Source organism: Anabrus simplex, chromosome 7 (genome assembly GCF_040414725.1).
Source record: "Anabrus simplex isolate iqAnaSimp1 chromosome 7, ASM4041472v1, whole genome shotgun sequence".
Lineage (NCBI taxonomy): Eukaryota > Metazoa > Arthropoda > Insecta > Orthoptera > Tettigoniidae > Anabrus > Anabrus simplex.
In genome coordinates this window covers 300,732,282-300,753,728 of record NC_090271.1, presented here as the reverse complement: position 1 = coordinate 300,753,728, position 21,447 = coordinate 300,732,282, and the positions used below count along the sequence as shown (strand labels likewise).

Here is a 21,447-nt window from a genome sequence, read left to right as displayed (position 1 = left end):
AGTTTCTTCGGAACATAGTAAACATTTATTTTCATCTCTATTTTGTCTGCATGACCAATGTCGCATTCCTCATCCTCAAAAATGAATGTACATGATACAGAAAGGTGGCCCATAAGTATCGATGGCAAATTGTAACCGATACATTCATTTCAAAATACGTCCCTGTTATAATGTAATGGATCCTTACCATTCCTTACAACCTTTACTTTTAACACAATATTCAATATTCCCATTTTCACACCAGGCAAATGCTGGGGCTGTACCTTAATTAAGGCCACGGCCGTTTCATTCCCACTCCTAGTCCTTCTCTGTCCCATCGTCGCCATAAGACCTATCTGTGTCGGTGCGACGTAAAGCAACTAGCAAAACAAAAACCTCATCCCATAGCCGGTTTACATTTTTATTTGCCATTTTTCACTGACTATAATTGCTTTTTTAATTTTCCAATGTCCTTCTCATCTTCCACATGGTATTGTCAAATTGTACTACTTTTACAAGATTCCTTTCTATCACCTACAATTTTAACTACTATAAAGACAGCTTCGTGATCATTTATACCATCTATCACTAAACTTAAGCCACTCCATAGAAATCATTTGGTTTTTCCAGCATTACGTCTAGAAGAACTGTATTTTGATTAAAAATATGACAAACTTCTTACTTATTGGACCAAATAAATCAGGTTGATGTGTACTCTCACGTTCTCTTTTCTCCACTCCTTTGACCGAGAGCCACATTAGTGATTACAGTAGTGGAAAATGAAGTGGCGAAAGAGCAATTGGATAGCGGTTAATGACAACTGACCCGAGCCGCGAAACAACGGAGTAGTTAGTTGCGCGTTAAGTTTGTCATAACTAGTCTAGGGTAGTCAGCCTGCCTCGTATCGAGTGGACTACGTCAGGGATTTTTACTTCATTCTAAGTGCTGGCGCGAGGTCTACTGTAATAACTGACGATTTATCTGACTATGAGATAGTGCTCCCGGTCTAGAAAGACAGTAATAATGGTTGAGAGGATAGATAACCACGTGTCACCTCGTAATCTCCAAGCCTTGGGTTGGACATCCCTCGCTTGGTATACCAAGGCTCATCACTACTGTAAATCACGGTATTTGGTTGTTTGCCTCAATATTAACATGTCCGTAGTCTAAAAGGGCTCAATAACACTCTAGCTATGTTCAGAGACTCACAACATTTATTATTATTATTATTATTATTATTATTATTATTATTATTATTATTATTATTATTATTCAAATAACCCTTTTGAGGGTACACTAAATTCGTTTTGGTTAATTTTATTTGCATTTAACTTTCTTCGTTTCCAAACCTCCTTCATTTTCTGAGAATGTTTTTCCTTTTCCTCTTGAGTCCATTTTCTTCCAGTTCTTAATTTCCTTTTCTCCTGAAAACCTGCCTTTCGTGTTACTTCTCTGAAACGTGTCCTGTTTTCTATCGTATCTATTTTAATTCCAGAGTTTTTCATATCCTTTTCAATTTCAATGAACCACGTTGGCTTGGATTTGTAACTGTTCAATAAGTTGAAGATTTGTTTAGTTAGTCTGTTGTTATTCATTCTATAAATGTGTTCAAAACACTGGAGTCTTCTTTTCCTCATTACAGTCGTCAGTTGTTCAACTTTTAAATACAGATCGTAGTCTAAATTCGGCATTGTTGTTTTTTATAGGTCCCAGCATTTTTCTCAAAATTCTTCTTTCAGCTTTTTCTAATTTTTCAAGACACTCAGTTCTTGTAAGTTTAAGAGTTTCTGCTGCATATAGAATTTCTGGTCGGGCCACTGTATGATAATGTCTTAGTTTCAAGTTTAAGGATAGAGATTTCTTATTGTACATATTTTTGTGATATGAATCATCCTTTCCATTTTGTTTACTTTTATATGTATAGCTATCTTTCCTTTTGTGTTTGTTATCAATTCTCTTTACTGTGCATTATTTTCAATGTACATGATACAGAAAGGGGACCCATTAGTATCGAAGGCAAATTGTAACCAATACATTCATTTCGAAATACGTCCCTGTTATAACGTAATGGATCCTTACCATTCCTTACAATTCTCCCAGGTATTTAAAATCCTGCTTGATACTCTCCTAATTGTGGTTCTAGTATTTCTTCAGCTCTTTCTAAGAGAGCCTTGGAAATTTCCCATCCAGTATCCAGCATTCGTGTGATAGTGGATTCGAATCCCACCGTCGGCAGCCCTGAAGATGGTTTTCTGTGGTTTCCCATTATCACACCAGGCAAATGCTGGGGTTGTACCTTAATTAAGGCCACGGCTGATTCATTCCCGCCCCTAGCCCTTTACTCTTCCATCGTCGCCATAAGACCTACCTGTGTCGATGCGGCGTAAAACACCAGATAAAAAATTTTTCCCGTACAGTCATTTGGATCTGATTTATTCCCCTTTTCGTGTAGTGGATGTATTAATTTTGATGTCCATCCTGCTGGTAAAGTGATTGTTGTCCAGTTATTATTATTATTATTATTATTATTATTATTATTATTATTATTATTATTATTATTATTATTATTATTATTATTATTATTATCTACCTGTTTAAAACACCATGCTGTCCTTTGTAACATCGATTTTGATAGAACGGCTGAACCGACTGGCACCGTAAAGTATTCTGACGAAAGCATAACCAATTCTTATAGTATATTTTTAAACTATTGAAGAAAAACGTGGCATTCTCAGTGATCAATACGCTCACTAATACTTCAAGACCGCCTCAACCGTAAGAGCGCTGAGCATACACTAGCCTCAAAAATAAATCCGGCTCCATGGCTAAGTGGTTAGCATGCTGGCCTTTGGTCACAGGAGTCCCGGGTTCGATACCTGGCAGGGTCGGAAATTTTAACCATCATTAGATAATTTCTCTGGCACGGGGCTAGGTCTATATGTCATCATCCTCAACACGACGTGCAGGTCGCCTACGGGTGTAAAATTGGAAGACCTGCATCTAGCGAGCCGAAGATGTCCTGGGACACTCCCGGCAGTAAAAGCCATACGCCATTTCAAAAGATCAATACCGCAGATGAAAGCCAGCTACTTCATTCTTTGGCGTAATTCTTGAATTTCTTCGAATTGATTATTTGCCTCCACATATTCTTAGTCTAAAAATTGGAGCAATAGTCATGGTCCTTAGAAATCGGAAGGTTTCCGAACCACTCTTAAAGGGAACCACATTAGGGTCTAATTTTAAGAAGTTCGTACGAAAATTGGTTTGATTTGGAAATAATAAGTGGAAATCTGGGTAGCCTCCATGGCTCAGGCGGCAGCACGTAGGCCTCTCACCACTGGGTTCCGTAGTTCAAATCCCGATCACTCCATTTGAGATTTGTGCTGGACAAAGCAGAGGAGGAACGGGGTTTTCTGCGGATACTCCGGTTTTCCCTGTCATCTTTCATTCCAGCAACACTCTCCAACATCATTTCATCTGTCGGTCATCAATCATTGACCCAGAGGGGTGCGACAGGCTCGGCAGCCGGCTTAATTCATATCCTCGCCGCAGGATGGTCTCTTCATTCATTCCAACCTTCACCCGGTCACTGACTGGAAAACATTTTGTAGGTTTTCATTTTCAAGTGGAAAGCCGGACAGAGAGTTGTAATCTCTACAATCGATTAACAACATCCGATAAAACACTTCCATTTTATTTTAGGAGGCATCGATTTTGAAATCGCTCGGCATTTTGTATCATGATCAAAGAACCTCAAGAGACGTGAATGTCTCTATTTACCTCGGCGAGTTTTCAGCCATGACCAGTTAAATATTGCATTGTTAAGTGAGCTATATTTGAAAGTTGCAATAGTGCCAAAAGGCAATTGACAAGGAATGCACTGGGCAAGTGGCTGTGCGGTTTGGGTCACGTGGCTATCGGCATACATTCGAGAGATAGCGGGTTCGAACCCCACTGTCGCTTTCTTCGGACTTCTAGCCATTTACTATCCCATCGTCACCGAGAGACCTATCTGTGTCGGTGCGGCGTAAAGAAAAAATGTACAAGAAATGTATATAAGGATATCCCTCCATAAATATTTACCCCATTGACCGTCTTGACGGGTTTCAGCTTATTATTATTATTATTATTATTATTATTATTATTATTATTATTATTATTATTATTATTATTATGTGAGGACAATGATGGGAAACATGGAGAGACGAAATATTGCATTTTGTTTTACCTCCAGATATTTTCGCAAGAGACAAAAATATAAAAACATACAAAAATATTGTGTTTTATTAAAATATGTTCCTCACCGTGACAGTGACATCTTCTTCGTGTTTGTTTTCTGTAACACGATCCATCAGAATGGGGGTGTAGGTAGACGGACGCCTTGCCTCTATTCTTCACGTCAGCCAAGTATCATCAACATCTCTAGTTACGAGAAGCCCCTATTGTTTTTCCCGTCATCGAGACAAAGGCAAGTTGTGAAGAGCAGGTCTGAAATCCATTAGCGGTGCAGCAGGCTATGTGATCCTGTCAGTCGTATGAATCGGCCTGGCACCGCGCTAATGGAGCATCGTTTGCTCTCTTTGTACGAGTATGTTTCTCTGGAGAAGTTAACACACTGGAAAATTATCTCCATAACACGAGCTGGACACCTCAAAGACCAGTTTCTCATTTTCCAAGAACTAACAAAAGTTGAAACATCGTGCTGGACAATACATTTTCACAAATATAGGGTGGTCGGAAACAGTGTGAACTGCGTATTTGAGCATTAGGGTTTGGTCATGCTGAGAGATAATTTTAAGATAATAATTTGATATCTAGCGTCATTGTCATTTAATCAACTGCTGAATTTAGCCTATTGGATCGCTTTGCGGGCGAATTCAAATGAGCTTTCCGAGGAGGCGTTGCTAAGTCCGACGTTGCTTAATACCAGCTTGAGAGCCAAGCCAAGAAATCAGCATCAAACACAAACACACAGTGGTTTTCATCCCGTGTCACCTTGGCGTACTTGCTACGTGGTCAGAGGTTCGTGTTCAAATCCTTGGCGAAGTTTTTGTTCTTCCATTAGTGATCTCAAGCTAGTCTTCGGCCACGTGCAGATTTAGAAACACTTGTTCACAAAGCCCATTTGAATTAGTCCACGAAGTGATCTGATTGGTTATCTTCAGCAGTTCATAAAATGACAACGGGACGAGATATAGATTTATTGATCTTGAAAAAAAATGCTAAGCAAATTGGAAATTGATCCTTCTTGAAAGAAAATGGAACAGTTTTATTGGAGTACACGCAAAGATCTTCCCAGAAGAGTGTATGATTTACATTAGGGCGGTCCCTGGGCAACGGTGAGGTGTTGCACCGGCTGACCTTTCCAATCCAGAAGTAACATCTATTACTATATAATGACATTCATATGTCAGAAAAGGTTCTTTTCAGAATCAAAAATGACCATCATATCTATAAATATAGACGGTATGTCAATTTGTAAACAACAGCTCGTACAAGAACTTTGCCAAACAACAAACTGTGATGCAATGTGTGTACAGGAGACTCACAGGGATGTACGCCAGCCACGTCCTAGAATACCAAGTATGAAACTGGCAGTACAGAGACCGCAAGAACAATATGGTAGTGTAATCTTCATCAAGCCAGATCTCCAGATACTCTCCACATCAGTTACAGAAGAAAATGATATAGAATTCATCGCAGTGGAATTGAGCAAGTCGCTCATAGTTTCCATCTATAAACCTTCTAGTGAAACATTCTCATTCATGCCACCTAAGAATCTCAATGACCGGAAAGTATCTTTCTTCATTAGCGACTTCAACAGTCATAGCAGTATTTGGTACTATGAACAAGACAATGAGAATGGTGAGAGTGTTTTAGAATGGGCTAAGAAACACCATCTGTCTCTTATCCATGATAGCAAGCTCCCTTCTCCTTTTAGCAATGGTAGATGGAAACATTTGACAAAGTCCAACATGGAAAGTTGATGGAAATTCTGCAGAACATCGGACTTGACGACCGAGACATTCGGATTATTGCCAACCTATACTGGGGTCAGAAAGCAGCAGTCAAGATTGAGGAAAATCTGTCAGAAGAAATATACACTGACTGACAGAGCAAATGCAACACCAAGAAGGAGTGGTTCGAAAGGGATGAAAGTTGGGGAAAAAACAGAGACGGCACGGACGAATAATTGATGTTTATTTCAAACCGATATGCAGGTTACACAATGCGCACGGCATCGACTCAGTAGGATGTAGGACCACCGCGAGCGGCGATGCACGCAGAAACACGTCGAGGTACAGAGTCAATAAGAGTGCGGATGGTGTCCTGAGGGATGATTCTCCATTCTCTGTCAACCATTTGCCACAGTTGGTCGTCCGTACGAGGCTGGGGCAGAGTTTGCAAACGGCGTCCAATGAGATCCCACACGTGTTCGATTGGTGAGAGATCCGGAGAGTACGCTGGCCACGGAAGCATTTGTACACCTCGTAGAGCCTCTTGGGAGATGCGAGCAGTGTGTGAGCGGGCATTATCCTGCTGAAACAGAGCATTGGGCAGCCCCTGAAGGTACGGGAGTGCCACCGGCCGCAGCACATGCTGCACGTAGCGGTGGGCATTTAACGTGCCTTGAATACGCACTAGAGGTGACGTGGAATCATACGCAATAGCGCCCCAAACCATGATGCCGCGTTGTCTAGCGGTAGGGCGCTCCACAGTTACTGCCGGATTTGACCTTTCTCCACGCCGACGCCACACTCGTCTGCGGTGACTATCACTGACAGAACAGAAGCGTGACTCATCGGAGAACACGACGTTCCGCCATTCCCTCATCCAAGTCGCTCTAGCCCGGCACCATGCCAGGCGTGCACGTCTATGCTGTGGAGTCAATAGTAGTCTTCTGAGCGGACGCCGGGAGTGCAGGCCTCCTTCAGCCAATCGACGGGAAATTGTTCTGGTCGATATTGGAACAGCTAGGATGTCTTGCACATGCTGAAGAATGGCGGTTGACGTGGCGTGTGGGGCTGCCACCGCTTGGCGGCGGATGCGCCGATCCTCGCGTGCTGACGTCACTCGGGCTGCGCCTGGACCCCTCGCACGTGCCACATGTCCCTGCGCCAACCATCTTCGCCACAGGCGCTGCACCGTGGACACATCCCTATGGGTATCGTCTGCGATTTGACGAAGCGACCAACCTGCCCTTCTCAGCCCGATCACCATACCCCTCGTAAAGTCGTCTGTCTGCTGGAAATGCCTCCGTTGACGGCGGCCTGGCATTCTTAGCTATACACGTGTCCTGTGGCACACGACAACACGTTCTACAATGACTATCGGCTGAGAAATCACGGTACGAAGTGGGCCATTCGCCAACGCCGTGTCCCATTTATCGTTCGCTACGTGCGCAGCGCAGCGGCGCATTTCACATCATGAGCATACCTCAGTGACGTCAGTCTACCCTGCAATTGGCATAAAGTTCTGACCACTCCTTCTTGGTGTTGCATTTGCTCTGTCAGTCAGTGTACATCCGCCGTGGCGTTCGACAAGGCTGCGTATTATTGCCTCTACTTTTCAAAATTTACTCAGAGTCTATCCTTGCAGAAGCTCTGGAAGAACTGTCTACCATAGGCATGGTTATCAACGGGGAACGTCTAAACAACCTCCGTTATGCTTACGACAAGGTATTGCTAGCAGACAACGCAGAAGACTTCAAGTATTATTAGACAAAGTGAATGTTGCTTGCAAAAGCAGAGGACTGAAAATAAACATTTAGAAAACCCAGTTCATGGTCATCAGTAAACTGCAAGACGTCCACGTGAAGCTCACTCTCGACAATGAACCCACTGCTAGGGTTCACCAATACCAATATCTAGGATGTTACCTTAACCAGAAATGGGAGTGCAGCCAAGAAATACGGGTCCGCATTGAACATGCGAGAAGCATCTTCATGCAGATGAATAAACTGCTCAACAACTGCAAACTACAACTAAACCTAAGGCTCCGTCTGGTCCATGCCTACGTCTTTCCCACGTTACTTTATTGATTGGAAGGCTGGACACTTAATCAAGCCCTCTGTAAAAGACTGAAAACATTCGAAATGTGGGTATACAGACGGATGCTTCGCATTTCGTGGACAGACAAAATCCGGAATTCTGAGTTGTTGGGACGACTTGGAAAGAAGACTGAAGTCATGCTGTCTATTAAAAGGCGGAAGATGGAATACTTCGGGCATATAATGCGGAATGATAAGTACAGAATCCTGCAGCTTGTTATACAGGGAAGATTAGAAGGACGTAGGAGTCCTGGTAGACGACGAACTCTATGGATGAGGAACCTCGTAGACTGGTATGGGTTGGACACGATGGCTCTCTTCCGCGTCGCTGCGTCCAAATTCAGGATCGCCATGTTGTCCGCCAACCTTCGCTAGAAGATGGCACATGAAGAAGAAGAAGATGGAAGCGGAGCTATAATCCAGACTTTATATTTAGCGAGAAGATAGCACATCAATGCGTTAAATCTGTATGGGCTCCTATTCTGAATATACAGCGCCCACTAGTATGTCAATTGGTCTACTTTAAACGGAGAAATAATTTTAAGAAATCTAACTGGGAAAGTTTCACCAACTTACTGGACGAGAAGATAAAACCACACAATCGAATTCCAGAAGCATATCAAGAGTTCAATAATATCATCCGGGTGTGTTCAAGAGCCACAATCCCTAGAGGATGCAGAAAAAACTACATACACTGACTGACAGAGCAAATGCAACACCAAGAAGGAGAGGTCAGAACTTTATGCCAATTGCAGGGTAGACTGACGTCACTGAGGTATGCTCATGACGTGAAATGCGCCGCTGTGTTGCGCACGTAGCGAACGATAAACGGGACACGGCGTTGGCGAATGGCCCACTTCGTACCGTGATTTCTCAGCCGACAGTCATTGTAGAACGTGTTGTCGTGTGCCACAGGACACGTGTATAGCTAAGAATGCCAGGCCGCCGTCAACGGAGGCATTTCCAGCAGACAGACGACTTTACGAGGGGTATGGTGATCGGGCTGAGAAGGGCAGGTTGGTCGCTTCGTCAAATCGCAGCCGGTACCCATAGGGATGTGTCCACGGTGCAGCGCCTGTGGCGAAGATGGTTGGCGCAGGGACATGTGGCACGTGCGAGGGGTCCAGGCGCAGCCCGAGTGACGTCAGCACGCGAGGATCGGCGCATCCGCCGCCAAGCGGTGGCAGCCCCGCACGCCACGTCAACCGCCATTCTTCAGCATGTGCAAGACACCCTGGCTGTTCCAGTATCGTCCAGAACAATTTCCCGTCGATTGGTTGAAGGAGGCCTGCACTCCCGCGTCCGCTCAGAAGACTACTATTGACTCCACAGCATAGACGTGCACGCCTGGCATGGTGCCGGGCTAGAGCGACTTGGATGAGGGAATGGCGGAACGTCGTGTTCTCCGATGAGTCACGCTTCTGTTCTGTCAGTGATAGTCACCGCAGACGAGTGTGGCGTCGGCGTGGAGAAAGGTCAAATCCGGCAGTAACTGTGGAGCGCCCTACCGCTAGACAACGCGGCATCATGGTTTGGGGCTCTATTGCGTATGATTCCACGTCACCTCTAGTGCGTATTCAAGGCACGTTAAATGCCCACCGCTACTTGCAGCATGTGCAGCGGCCGGTGGCACTCCCGTACCTTCAGGGGCTGCCCAATGCTCTGTTTCAGCAGGATAATGCCCGCCCACACACTGCTCACATCTCCCAAGAGGCTCTACGAAGTGTACAAATGCTTCCGTGGCCAGCGTACTCTCCGGATCTCTCACCAATCGAACACGTGTGGGATCTCATTGGACGCCGTTTGCAAACTCTGCCCCAGCCGCGTACGGACGACCAACTGTGGCAAATGGTTGACAGAGAATGGAGAACCATCCCTCAGGACACCATCCGCACTCTTATTGACTCTGTACCTCGACGTGTTTCTGCGTGCATCGCCGCTCGCGGTGGTCCTACATCCTACTGAGTCGATGCCGTGCGCATTGTGTAACCTGCATATCGGTTTGAAATAAACATCAATTATTCGTCCGTACCGTCTCTGCTTTTTCCCCAACTTTCATCCCTTTCGAATCACTCCTTCTTGGTGTTGCTTTTGCTCTGTCAGTCAGTGTACAATGTCTAACTCAGCAAGCCTCTGCCCTCATGACAGAGTATTATAAACTATTCGAAGAAAAATCTTCCACCAATGACACCATCACAAGGGGACAACAACTAATTTCTTCTATTTCTGAAGTAAAACTGGCACAGTGGTTAAGGTTGATGGATAAGAGTAGTCAAAAACTTGGCGATTACTTAGACGACTCAGTAGTGATTCTAATAAGACATCAACACATTCCAGTGTCACTGCAAGCCAAATTGCACATCAAATTCTGCAAAATGGACGATCATCTAATCGATGTCGACTTCAGAATAAAGGAATTGAGAGGAATTGTGAGCAGGAGACTGATACACCCACTAAAACGTTTACTTTATAAATAACTGAATAAACACCTGCAAGTTACTATGTGCGTGTGTGTGAAGGAAAGCCGGAGAAATCGCTGTTCTCAAACCTGGGAATGATCCAAACGGTGCGAGAAATTACAGACTATCTCACTGTTGTGTCTTCTGTACAGGATCCTAGAACGGATGATCCTTGAAGGACTTAATCATTGAACCACTTTACATCCCAGAGCAAGCAGAATTCCGGAAGGGAAAAGCTGTACTTCACAGGTCCTCCATATGACATAGTATATGTAAGATGGATAACAAAATCATATATTCACAGGGGTGGCTTTTATCGACGTATCTGCTGCATATGATCCCGTTAATCACCGTATACTGTTGCGAAAACTACACACCATGAAAAACGATTACAAGATGACTCAAGTCATTATCAATCTTCTCCAGAATCGTAGGTTCTTCGTCGATTTCAAGATCAGAATAGTCGATGGAGGAAACAAAGGAATGATTTGCCACAATGCAGTTTTCTCTCCCCTATGCTCTTCAATATCTATACGAATGACTAATCTCTTCCAGTTAGTACCAGAAGCTTTATATAAGTGGATGTTCGAGCTATTACTACTCAAGAAAACTGCTCAGAAGTTGTAGTTATAAGAGGCTCTTCCTAAACTATCCTACTACTACAGAGGAAACCAATTGAAGCCTAACCCATCTCAAAGTCAGGTATGTGCCTTCCATTAAAAGAACAGGCAGGCTTCAGGGAAACTGCAGGTAGAATGGGAAGATACGAAACTAAATCACTGCCCAACACCTAAGAATTTAGGTGTAACACTGGATCGTGTCCTCATCTACAAACAACACTGCATGAATACCAAGCATAAAGTATCATCTAGAAACAGCATCCTTGGCAAAGTGTCTGGAATCAGTTGGTGTACACGTCCGAAAACGATGAGAACTACATCCCTGGCTCTGTGTTACTCCGCTTCAGAGTACGCTTGTCGTGTTTGGTACAAATTTAGTATTGCTAAACAAGTTGACGTTTCTCTAAATTAAACATGCAAATTATCACTGGCTGTTTGAGGCCAACACCATGCGGTGGAATCTACTGTTTGGCTGGAATCGCCCCACCAGATATTAGAAGGGATGTTGCATCCATGAAATAGAGAACTAAAGTACTTGCTTGTTATGCACACCCATTGTATGGATATGAATCTTCCAACGGACGACTGAGGTCTGGGAGGAGTTTTCTGAATACAACCGAAGATCTAAACAAATCTGCTCAATCCAAAAGGTTGAGATTATGGAGAACTAGAAATCCTCAGCTTGCTGGTTGGATGATACCAATTTATCATCTCCCCCAGGACATGAGGAACATTGGTCTACTTGGAAGACGTCGAACAGGTTTCGCACTGGGATTGTAGGTCAAAAATCAATGTGGTAAAGTGGGGCTTTCCTGGCACATCCAAGCTATGTGAATGTGGTGAAGACCTACCCACAGCCCATTTTATGAATTGTAGTAACTCTCCTTTAAGTTGCACAATGTAGACTCGATGGCTGCGACACCTAATGCCCGTCATTTGGCAAATTTCTGGGGAAATAATATTTAATATATATGTCATTAAGTACCATTATCTTACGTAAAATGTATGCTTCAGATACGAATAAATAAATACACATGACAAACTCTCTAATGCTCATATCACGTGGTATCCGACCATCCTGTGTATTAAGGAGAAAATGAGCACTACACTGGATTCGGAAGCACGAAAGTTGGACTATTATCAAATGGATACGTCAAAGCTTATGACGTTATAACACAAATCACCACCGATTTTATATATTTCACTAGTGGATATACCTACCGTGAAAAATAGGATTGTTTTGGTTGTGATATGTTTGGTCATATTGTAACATTATAGAAGACCATAAATAAGAAAGACGACAACATTTTATAAAGACATTTAAGTTCGCTCTAGTGACGCTTAATTAACAAGTATTTTATGTTACAACTAAGGATCCTAAGTATACATCCGATGTATCTAGAAACAATGATGAAAGGCTACATAAGAGGACCACATTGAAGGATACGATATGAGTCCCTGGCTGTAAAACAAAAGAATGTCCTTTCAATTTCTTACGCAAAAATATAGGACATCATTACTTACTTCGAAATATATGAAAATAGGCCGTCTAACGGAGAGGTGGACATCGACACTTTTCGCATTTTATCTGCAATTCCCAGCTTAGATAGGCAGATAGAATTATAAGAAACCTTGCCTATATACTAAGGATTAGTCATAAATCATTAATATCTCTGGTTACACTGCGCTCCGTTCCTTTCATAATAATTAAGACAAAGAAATGTCCCACAAATAAACATACGTAGTGGAGTCATTAAGTTCGTGTACTGACCGTCTAGGGTCGCTGTGGTGCACTACAGAAGATAGTTTGCACCACAGGATGTTGCCGTGGCAGTTCTACGCTAGTTCCAGCAAGAGGCAGATGCGCGCATACAGCATAAGCAGAACTACGGTCTCTGTTGTGAAGAGTGGTTAAATGCAGCGGCGGTACTTCAGAATGTCGTAGTTTAAGCAACAGACAAATTTAAACTTCTACCAAAGATTACGAAAATCAGCTGGCTAACCGTTTGAGGTGATGAATTTGAAATCGCACAGATCACTACGACGGGGGAAGGACGCGAAAAGACAGATCAAGAGACTGTGATCCGTGAACTGTTAGCGCCAGTCCGCGAACATATCGACTGCAGTACGTACACGGGCGTACACTGTATTGCATACACTGTAAGCGCCAATGCAATAATTTATTGACTGCAGTACAAGAGTGTACGCCGTATTGTCTATATTGTAGGCGCCAGTCCACGAATTTACCGACTGTAGTACGTACATTGGTGAACACTGAGCAGCCTAGACTGTAAGCGCCAATTCAATAACTTGACTGCAGTACGACAGTGTACGCCGTATTGGCAACGAACTTATTGACTGCAATAGTATATTCTTAATACGTAATAAAAGAAATACCATCATCTAGAAGCTATTTTAATATCTTTTTTTAAGGGATACTGTCTAACATCTCTGTCCAAGTGACCATTGCACTAAACTAAATGTGAAAGTTAAAATAACAGATCAATATGTATATGTTTCATAGTAAACTATCCACTTATGATGGAATTTAAATAAATGACAGATTATTAACAATGTAACTATACCACAGCAGAAAACGTTGGAAATGAAGCCTTAAACTCACCTTGTTGTCCTTCTGCCAAGAACAAGTGCCACGCTTGTTGTAGACTTTGCATGTGAGCACTGCATCCTCCCGGGGGTTAACTTCAGTGTATTCAGGCTGTTGGTCGAATCTCTGAATTCCATTTACTGTAAAGAGAGATAACAAACTTTAAGAATTCGTATTCTATACAGAAGTTACTGCGTTTAAAGTATCCATACAGTTTTCAAAATACGGAAAGTTACAGAAAATGTACAGGATTCTCCCTCGACATTCGTGTCTCCATATTTGACATTAAAATACTTTGCTCATAGATATATTGACTGTATTTCTTACATTTTTTATGTCAACACGAAATCTAACCACATTATAAATCTAAGAGTGTTGGTAATATCAATAAATGTTAAGAACTCAAGTTCTGGTTTAATTTATAAAAGAGTTTAAATAAGTCAGTGACATCTGTTCTTAGATATACGGCCTTGCTTGCCAATAAAACTGTTATCCGTTCAGATACGCTCATATGTTTTACGGGCATAAAATCAGCACGACGAGTTCCTCAGTAAAATTTCTTTTCTTCATACAGTTTCTGTTGCCTTAATTATTATTCAGAACTTCACTTTTTCTCACGGAGCTGACAAAACCGTATTCGAGCTTTCCGTCTCGCACAAATTATCTTCACTCTCCAAACTTCGAATTCGAGACCTCCAGGTAATAAGCTGGCCCAGTATCTTTACGCCATTGGGCTGAGTCCTTCTTAAAGTATATTTCGTTTGATACGCCTTACCTCACTAATGTATGTCGACGTATTTTACAATACATTGGGCACAGTGTACTTAAATACTGTGTTAAAATAATCTCCCATTTACAAGCTGTAAATTTAATTTTGTTCCATATTGAAGTGCAATTATAAGAAATAAATTGACCTCTTCAATACAATGTATCAAGTAAATAATATTACATCAGTCGTGGGTTTAGTTTCAGCCACTTAGTGGTCATCTTCAGCCAAATAAAAAACACAGATTATGTGATGAGTAAAACTCATGTACACCAGACAAAGGCAATGTTGCGCGAATATTTATAACATTAAAATACATATAATAACAAAAATTACGGTTATGCTCTTCTTTTCATGATATGATGTCCTTACGTTGACTTAGGACCTCAGGCAAAGAAGTAAATCTCGAAATGGTAGCCAGAATTAGAAATGAATATACATACAGAAAATAAATTAAAAAGGATACATTTTTTGTGAGACTTTCCTTTACAGTATATCCAATGTCTGATGTAGAACAAGCACTGATTTGCTGGACTAAGCAGGCAATGAAAACAACGGTGTAGATTGTGAGATGAGGGGAGGGGGTAAAGAAGGGACGGGAATGGGAGGGAGTAGGACGGAAGGGGGGAGGAGGGGAGGAGAAAAAGGGTGTCAAAGGTGGGGCTGAAGAATGCGGAAAGAAAGACTGCTGCTGGAGGGAAATTTAAAGAGATTATAAAATATATAATTATTTTTATCTGAGACATTATTACTAAAGATAGGAATTAAAAGGTCAAATAAAATGTTGATTTCTCTGAAATTTCATTTAGATTGAGGGTAGGATTGAAAATGTGTTCCGGGTAGATAAACCATTTCCGTAATATTGACAAGGGGGCCTTCTTGTGTAACTCTGAGAATGTTGATGTCTTGGTTGATGTTAGTGATCTTACGGTTAGTATCACCCATGTGCTGTCCCTTGGCCGAATATACAATACCAATTCCATTTATCGTAGCAGTAAGTTCAACAAGTCAGGTGTTTATAGACTCAATTGTAATAATTTTAACGCATTTTATGTCAGTCAAACAGGTATGAGCAACCATACAAGCTACTCAGAGCATGTTAATGCCCTGAAATATAACAGATTTATCGGCCAAGGGACAGCACAGGGTTGATACTAACCATAAGCCCAAAAGTGAACTTATATCAACCAAGGCATCAACATTCTCAAACTTACACAAAAAAGACCCCTGCTCAATATTACGGAAAATTGTTTTATCCATTTGGACAATTTTTGTTTCAATCCTAACCTCAATTGAAATGAAATTTCAGAGAAATCAAACATTTTATTTGACCTTGTAATTCCTATCTTTAATAATCATGTCTCAGATAAAAAGATTTAATTTATAAAATTTTTAAATTCCCCTCCCACCATCAGTCCTCCTTTCAGCATCCTTCAGCCCCAACTTATACACCGCCGGGCTGAGTGGCTCAGGCGGTTAAGGTGCTGGCCTTCTAACCCCAACTTGGCAGGTTCGATCCTGGCTCAGTCCGGTGGTATTTGAAGGTGCTCAAATACGACAGCCTTGTGTCGTAGATTTACTGGCACGTAAAAAAACTCATGCGGGACTAAATTTCGGCACCTCGGCTTCTCCGAAGACCGTAAAAGTAGTTAGTGGGACGCAAAGCAAATAACATTATTATTATTATTATTATTATTATTATTATTATTATTATTATTATTATTATTATTATTTTATACACCCCTTCTCTCCTTCTTCCCCCCTCCCTCTCCCCTCTCCTACCCTTCCATTCCTCTCCCTTCTTTTCTCCCCTCACCTCCTCTCCCTATCTGCTCTTTTGTTTACATTGGTGCTTCCTCTAACAAGTCAGTGCTTGTTCTACATCAGACATTGGATATACTGTGCATTTCACTATAAAGGAAAGTCTCATCAATAATTTTCCTCCTTTTAAATTTCTTTTCTGTATGTTTATTCATTCCTAATTCTGGCTATCATTTCCAGATTTACTTCTTTGCCTGAGATCCTAAGTCAACTTAAGGGCATCATATTATGACAAGAAGAGCATAACCATAATTTTTGTTATTATATGTATTTTAATGTTACAAATATTCCTGCAACATTGCCTTTGTATGGTGTACATATGTTTTACTTATCACATAATCTGTTTATTTTTTATTTGGATGAAGATGCCCACTAAGTGTCTGAAACTAGTCCCAGGAATGATGTAAAATTAGTTACTTGATATATTGTGTTGAAAAGGTGAATTTATTTCTTAAAATTTTCTATTGTCTTAATAAAGGCTTGCATCGGGTATGGCTTTCCCTGAACACTTATCACAAATAGATTTATGCGAATTCAACACACGTAGAATCATGATTAGAAATTTTTGATGCATACACGAATTTGTTTAAATCAAAATAGGAAAAAAAGAACCCATTGACTCGTAAAGCACAGGGAAAATTTAAATATGTATCGCACCAGTTACTGACCAGTGAAAAGTCATATTGATAGGACATATACTGAAACATCAAGAGAGACCTGTGGTTTGAATTTCATGTAAAATGGACATCTCATAACCATGTTCACATTTTCAAGTTTCTTGTAGAAGAACAGGTTTGTGTTCTAGGTTGAGACACCCCAGATCTGTACAGATAATATTTGAAGGAAATAAAGAGGGTACGAATCAAAGAAGACCATGATATAATTATTACAAGCAGATAACTGTGGATGTTTAAATTTTTAGATAGAGAAAGGGCAGATAAACAAAAGTTCTACGGATACATCGAACCAGTCTATGCAGTGATTGTCAAAGCAGCAGCAACAACAGTAAAAATAACCGATTGGAGTAGACATATTCCGTGTCATATACTGAATATTTGAATCAGAGGGAACAGGGATGAAATTCTACACTCATAAAGTAATAATGAAATAGAACGAATAGGCTCTCTTCGTATATTTCAGTAATATTTACCCGGAGATGAAATTACATTTTTAACATAATTAATACAATATTTTCCTCTGGTAACAGCATTTGTGAGCGTTTCCCTTAATTAACTGGGATGGTATGAGCGAGTAATTCTTTCTGTCCGCTTACGGCAGTAAGTGAAGTGCGAGGCCAGGTATTAGACCGCCTGTGTGGCAGGCAGCCCACAAGACCGCTGTGTCCACAGTGCAGCGTGTCACCCACACACACGCACGTTGCGCGCCGCAGGACCACAGGTCCTGACGAAATGAAGCAACAAATAAACATTTCTCTTGATAACATAAGCAATGTAAACAGCACAGTGAATACAATAATATTTTGTGCGATTATTCTTTCACATATTAAAGAGCAAACTATGGGGATTAAAAAATATATATTAACAATATACCAGCTCCCATAATATGTCTCGCTACATGGAGTACTTCTCAATATGAAATTATGTAGACACTCCTCTGAGAAGATAATACGATGTATTACCTGGTATTTCTAGGAATTTTTTCTTTTTGTGAGGAGGATCCCTCTTCTAGGACCTCTACTTCGCATGCGCGAAGTTAGCTGCTAGTGAAGATTTTCCAAAACAGGAAGGCGATAAAAGGTTATTTTTACTGCCGTTAAATTATCAACAGAAAGGAGGAGATAGTTCGAGAATGTGATCAAGGGGGACTTTTTATTTGCACCATTTATAGCTTTTCTTCTCCGATAAAGTGACAACAGACAGTTGCGGTACCCCTGAAAGTCTCAAGAGGCAATAGGAAGCTATTGTCATCACCAAACTATAGACATATGATTCCTTAAGTACACTTCAATAGTGATTTCACATACGATGGTCCTAAAATATTTACCAAATCGAAAGGTTTCGTTTACGTCTTATCTGGAAGGGACCTTTATGATCACTGTAGTAACTTTATTAGTACAACAAATACAACTCATTTCATGGAGAAATAAAAACGTAATGTTATGATATCACATGCCGAAAATCGATACTGGAAAATGAATATGATTCACAGCTTCCTCCGACTGCAATCGAACGTTATCAAGGGACACAGATATATATCACATTTTTTAGAAGCTATAAGTCTTGAAATATTATAAAACAATACATTTACACGAAATATAAAAATATACTCCTGTCAAAACGAAGCACGGATCTTCAAGATAAAAAGTATAACTCGTCTGATGCCTCAAAGCAGATAATTATAGAGGTTTAGAATAGCATCCACGGTGCTTCTGAGGGTTGAAACAGGCAACGAAAATGGTCCGCGAGGACTGTTGGTTGGTATCCTGAGTCCTGACATGCGCTTCCATCTACTTGAGCTAGACTCCTCACTCTAATCTTTCCTATCCAGTCAGGTGAGTTGAGGAAATGATAGGTGAGGTTTAATATTCCGGTAATAGTGTGACGGGAAATATGTTAGAATTTATGACATTGGAAGTGCTAAAGGACCTTTTGTATGAATAAATCTTCGCCGAGTTGACAGAACATTGTATTTAACAGTCTGTAGAAGACAATCATATTCTCTATTCGATTAGGCTAATATGTCGTCTGTACTTCAACATTCGAATACGACACTTATTCACAGTGAAAAAGGAAAATATTCAAGGAACAAAAATAGACAACAGTTAATTAAATTTACGCTGTTTCAAGGGCAGTTTAAAGGACTGAGAAGCATCACTATTGGATTGTGATTGCAATGCTCTTTCTTGTCCTTTTATGGTGTATGTGAGGCTTTAGTTTGATAAAATGTACAGTTTTGTACGTTATAGTATTGTGTCCAGTGTAGTGTGTTATAAGTACGGGTCTTTTCCTTTCAATGGGAAGAAAACACAGTTTTGGCAGCACTCTGGCTCATTCAGTAACGTACGGTGGTGCTAAGGGGGCGTGCCCTCAACGGCCTCCCCGCCCTGCGAAGTGGGCCCACTTTCTTGACAGGCTAGCAGTAAAGGTCAATTCCATTATTTATCTCAGCTCCCCTGGTATTTCCTAAAACAGTAAGACAGAGAACATGACTGAGAAACCTGTTCAGTACAACCTGAGTAATAATGGCGGGTGATGAGCTGTTTGCTTATGAGTTTTATTAAAAACGAACTCTGTGAAATTGCATTCTTGGGAGAGTGGGTTTGAACCCCACAGACGGCAGCCTTGGAGAGGATTTTCCGTGGTTTCTTATTTTCTCACCAGGCATAGACTGGGACTGTACATTAATTAAGGCCATGGCCGTTTCCTCTGAACTCCTAACCGTTTTCCTATCCCACTGTTGCCGTGAGACCTATGCCGGCACAATGTAGAGCACAGTGTAAAAATAAAAGTGCAGGGAAAGTGTTATTTCTCTCAAACATATGATGTTAGGCCAAACAAATTACGCTCTCCGGCGTCTAACAAGACATTTCTTTTACCTTGCAGTTAAAGATAGTTTTTTTTTTTTTTTTGTTAAACTTTTGAATCTGTCTTGGATTCACCAACTTTTCACTGAACATGGCAATGGATGAGCTGCCTCCTCCCATATGAACAAATACAACCGGGCGAGTGGCTGCGCAGTTTCGATCACATAATGAACAGGTTGCATCCGGGAGGCAGTGGGCTTGAAACATATTATTCGTAGCCCTGAAGATTGTTTTCCGTAGCTTCCAATTTTCACACCAGGGAAATGCCTAATTAAGGTCACGGTTACTTCCTTCTCGCTCCTAGCCCTTTCCTATCACATCGTCGCCATAAAACGTATCTGTGTTCAACGTAAACCAAATTGTAATAAAGAGGAACGAACAAATACCATTTTCATTTATTGGCTAGTTAATATACAAAGAGGTTTATATACACTATCTCAATACAGTAATTCTTTAATACACTGCAGGAAGGAGTATCTAATTGGTTTTGTATCCCAGTAACTACTATTACAGTTTTCAGAAACACCGAGGTGCAATACGAGTTCCTTAATGTGCCAGTAAATCCACCGGCATGAGACTAGTGTATACGAACACATTAAAACAGCATCGGACTGAGCCGGGACCGAACACATGAGCAAATAAAACATACAAGAACAAACAAACAAGCAAACCCAATGAAACTACATCTCTGATAGAGCTTGGGCAAACAAGTCACAACTGCTCAACCCAAATGCCTGCAGATTACGTGGTCAGGATGACGTAACTTCTTGGTCGCTATCTCACTGTCAGGTATTTTCTCAATGTTTTCATACAGTCTGAGTGAACCTCTAACGAGATCAGTATAAGTAAATACCCTGACATATCCGAGAATTTAACCCGTAGCCTCCGGGTAAGAGAAGGGTCGTTACATCTATACCACGGGTCTGGAGTCATCTGAGCCCCGAAGCCCTGCTTAAAACCATAACACTGACGAAAAATTGGTTTGAACACTGCTTTTCACCAAACATAAGTTTATAGACGAAGTTCGTGTTAGTCAAATGTATAAAAAGTAAGACCGGTAATATTCTATTAGCATTGATAGGAATAGATGTGAAAGGTTTCACGTGATTTTTCCATTCAAGGGTTCGCTAAGGCTACTTTTCTTTAATTTTATTTCTGCCAGATGTATATACATCCGTTATGAAACACACAAGAGAACACACATGCCACACAAATGGTTAATCTTTTCAACCTATAAGATTCAGAATGTTAAGGGAAAACATAGATTTTAAGCAAACAGGGCCTATTTGAGGACCCCAGACGTTCTATTTTAAGAAATCACGTCCCTCTTGCCTCGAGGTGACTCATTTATCCTCGCCGTCTCCGGATGCTTTGAGAAACACTATTCAATTATCTAATCTTTTAACTAAATCTTTTGCCCTTTTGACATTTTTTATTGCTCCTCCCGGCAGGAAATTTCCTTATGAATCACGTTTTATCAAATCAATCACGACTTTTCCGTTCCTTCCTCCTGCTCCCACTTTTATTGACTCGCACGTCCTGTGTAATGAATTCCAGATCAGTTGTTTCCGTAAACAAACGGCTTTCACTGCCACCGCTG

The 21,447-nt window shown here is 41.2% G+C and overlaps 1 protein-coding gene across 1 annotated transcript in view; it reads right to left on the bottom strand.

The window, feature by feature from the left end:
* The window catches only part of LOC136877821 (kin of IRRE-like protein 2), a 981,929-nt gene that overhangs the window by 931,379 nt on the left and 29,103 nt on the right, over window positions 1-21,447 (bottom strand). The window contains exon 2 of the mRNA XM_068228754.1: window positions 13,732-13,856. Coding sequence (XP_068084855.1) covers window positions 13,732-13,856 — 125 coding nt within the window. The remainder of the gene's footprint in view (window positions 1-13,731; window positions 13,857-21,447) is intronic.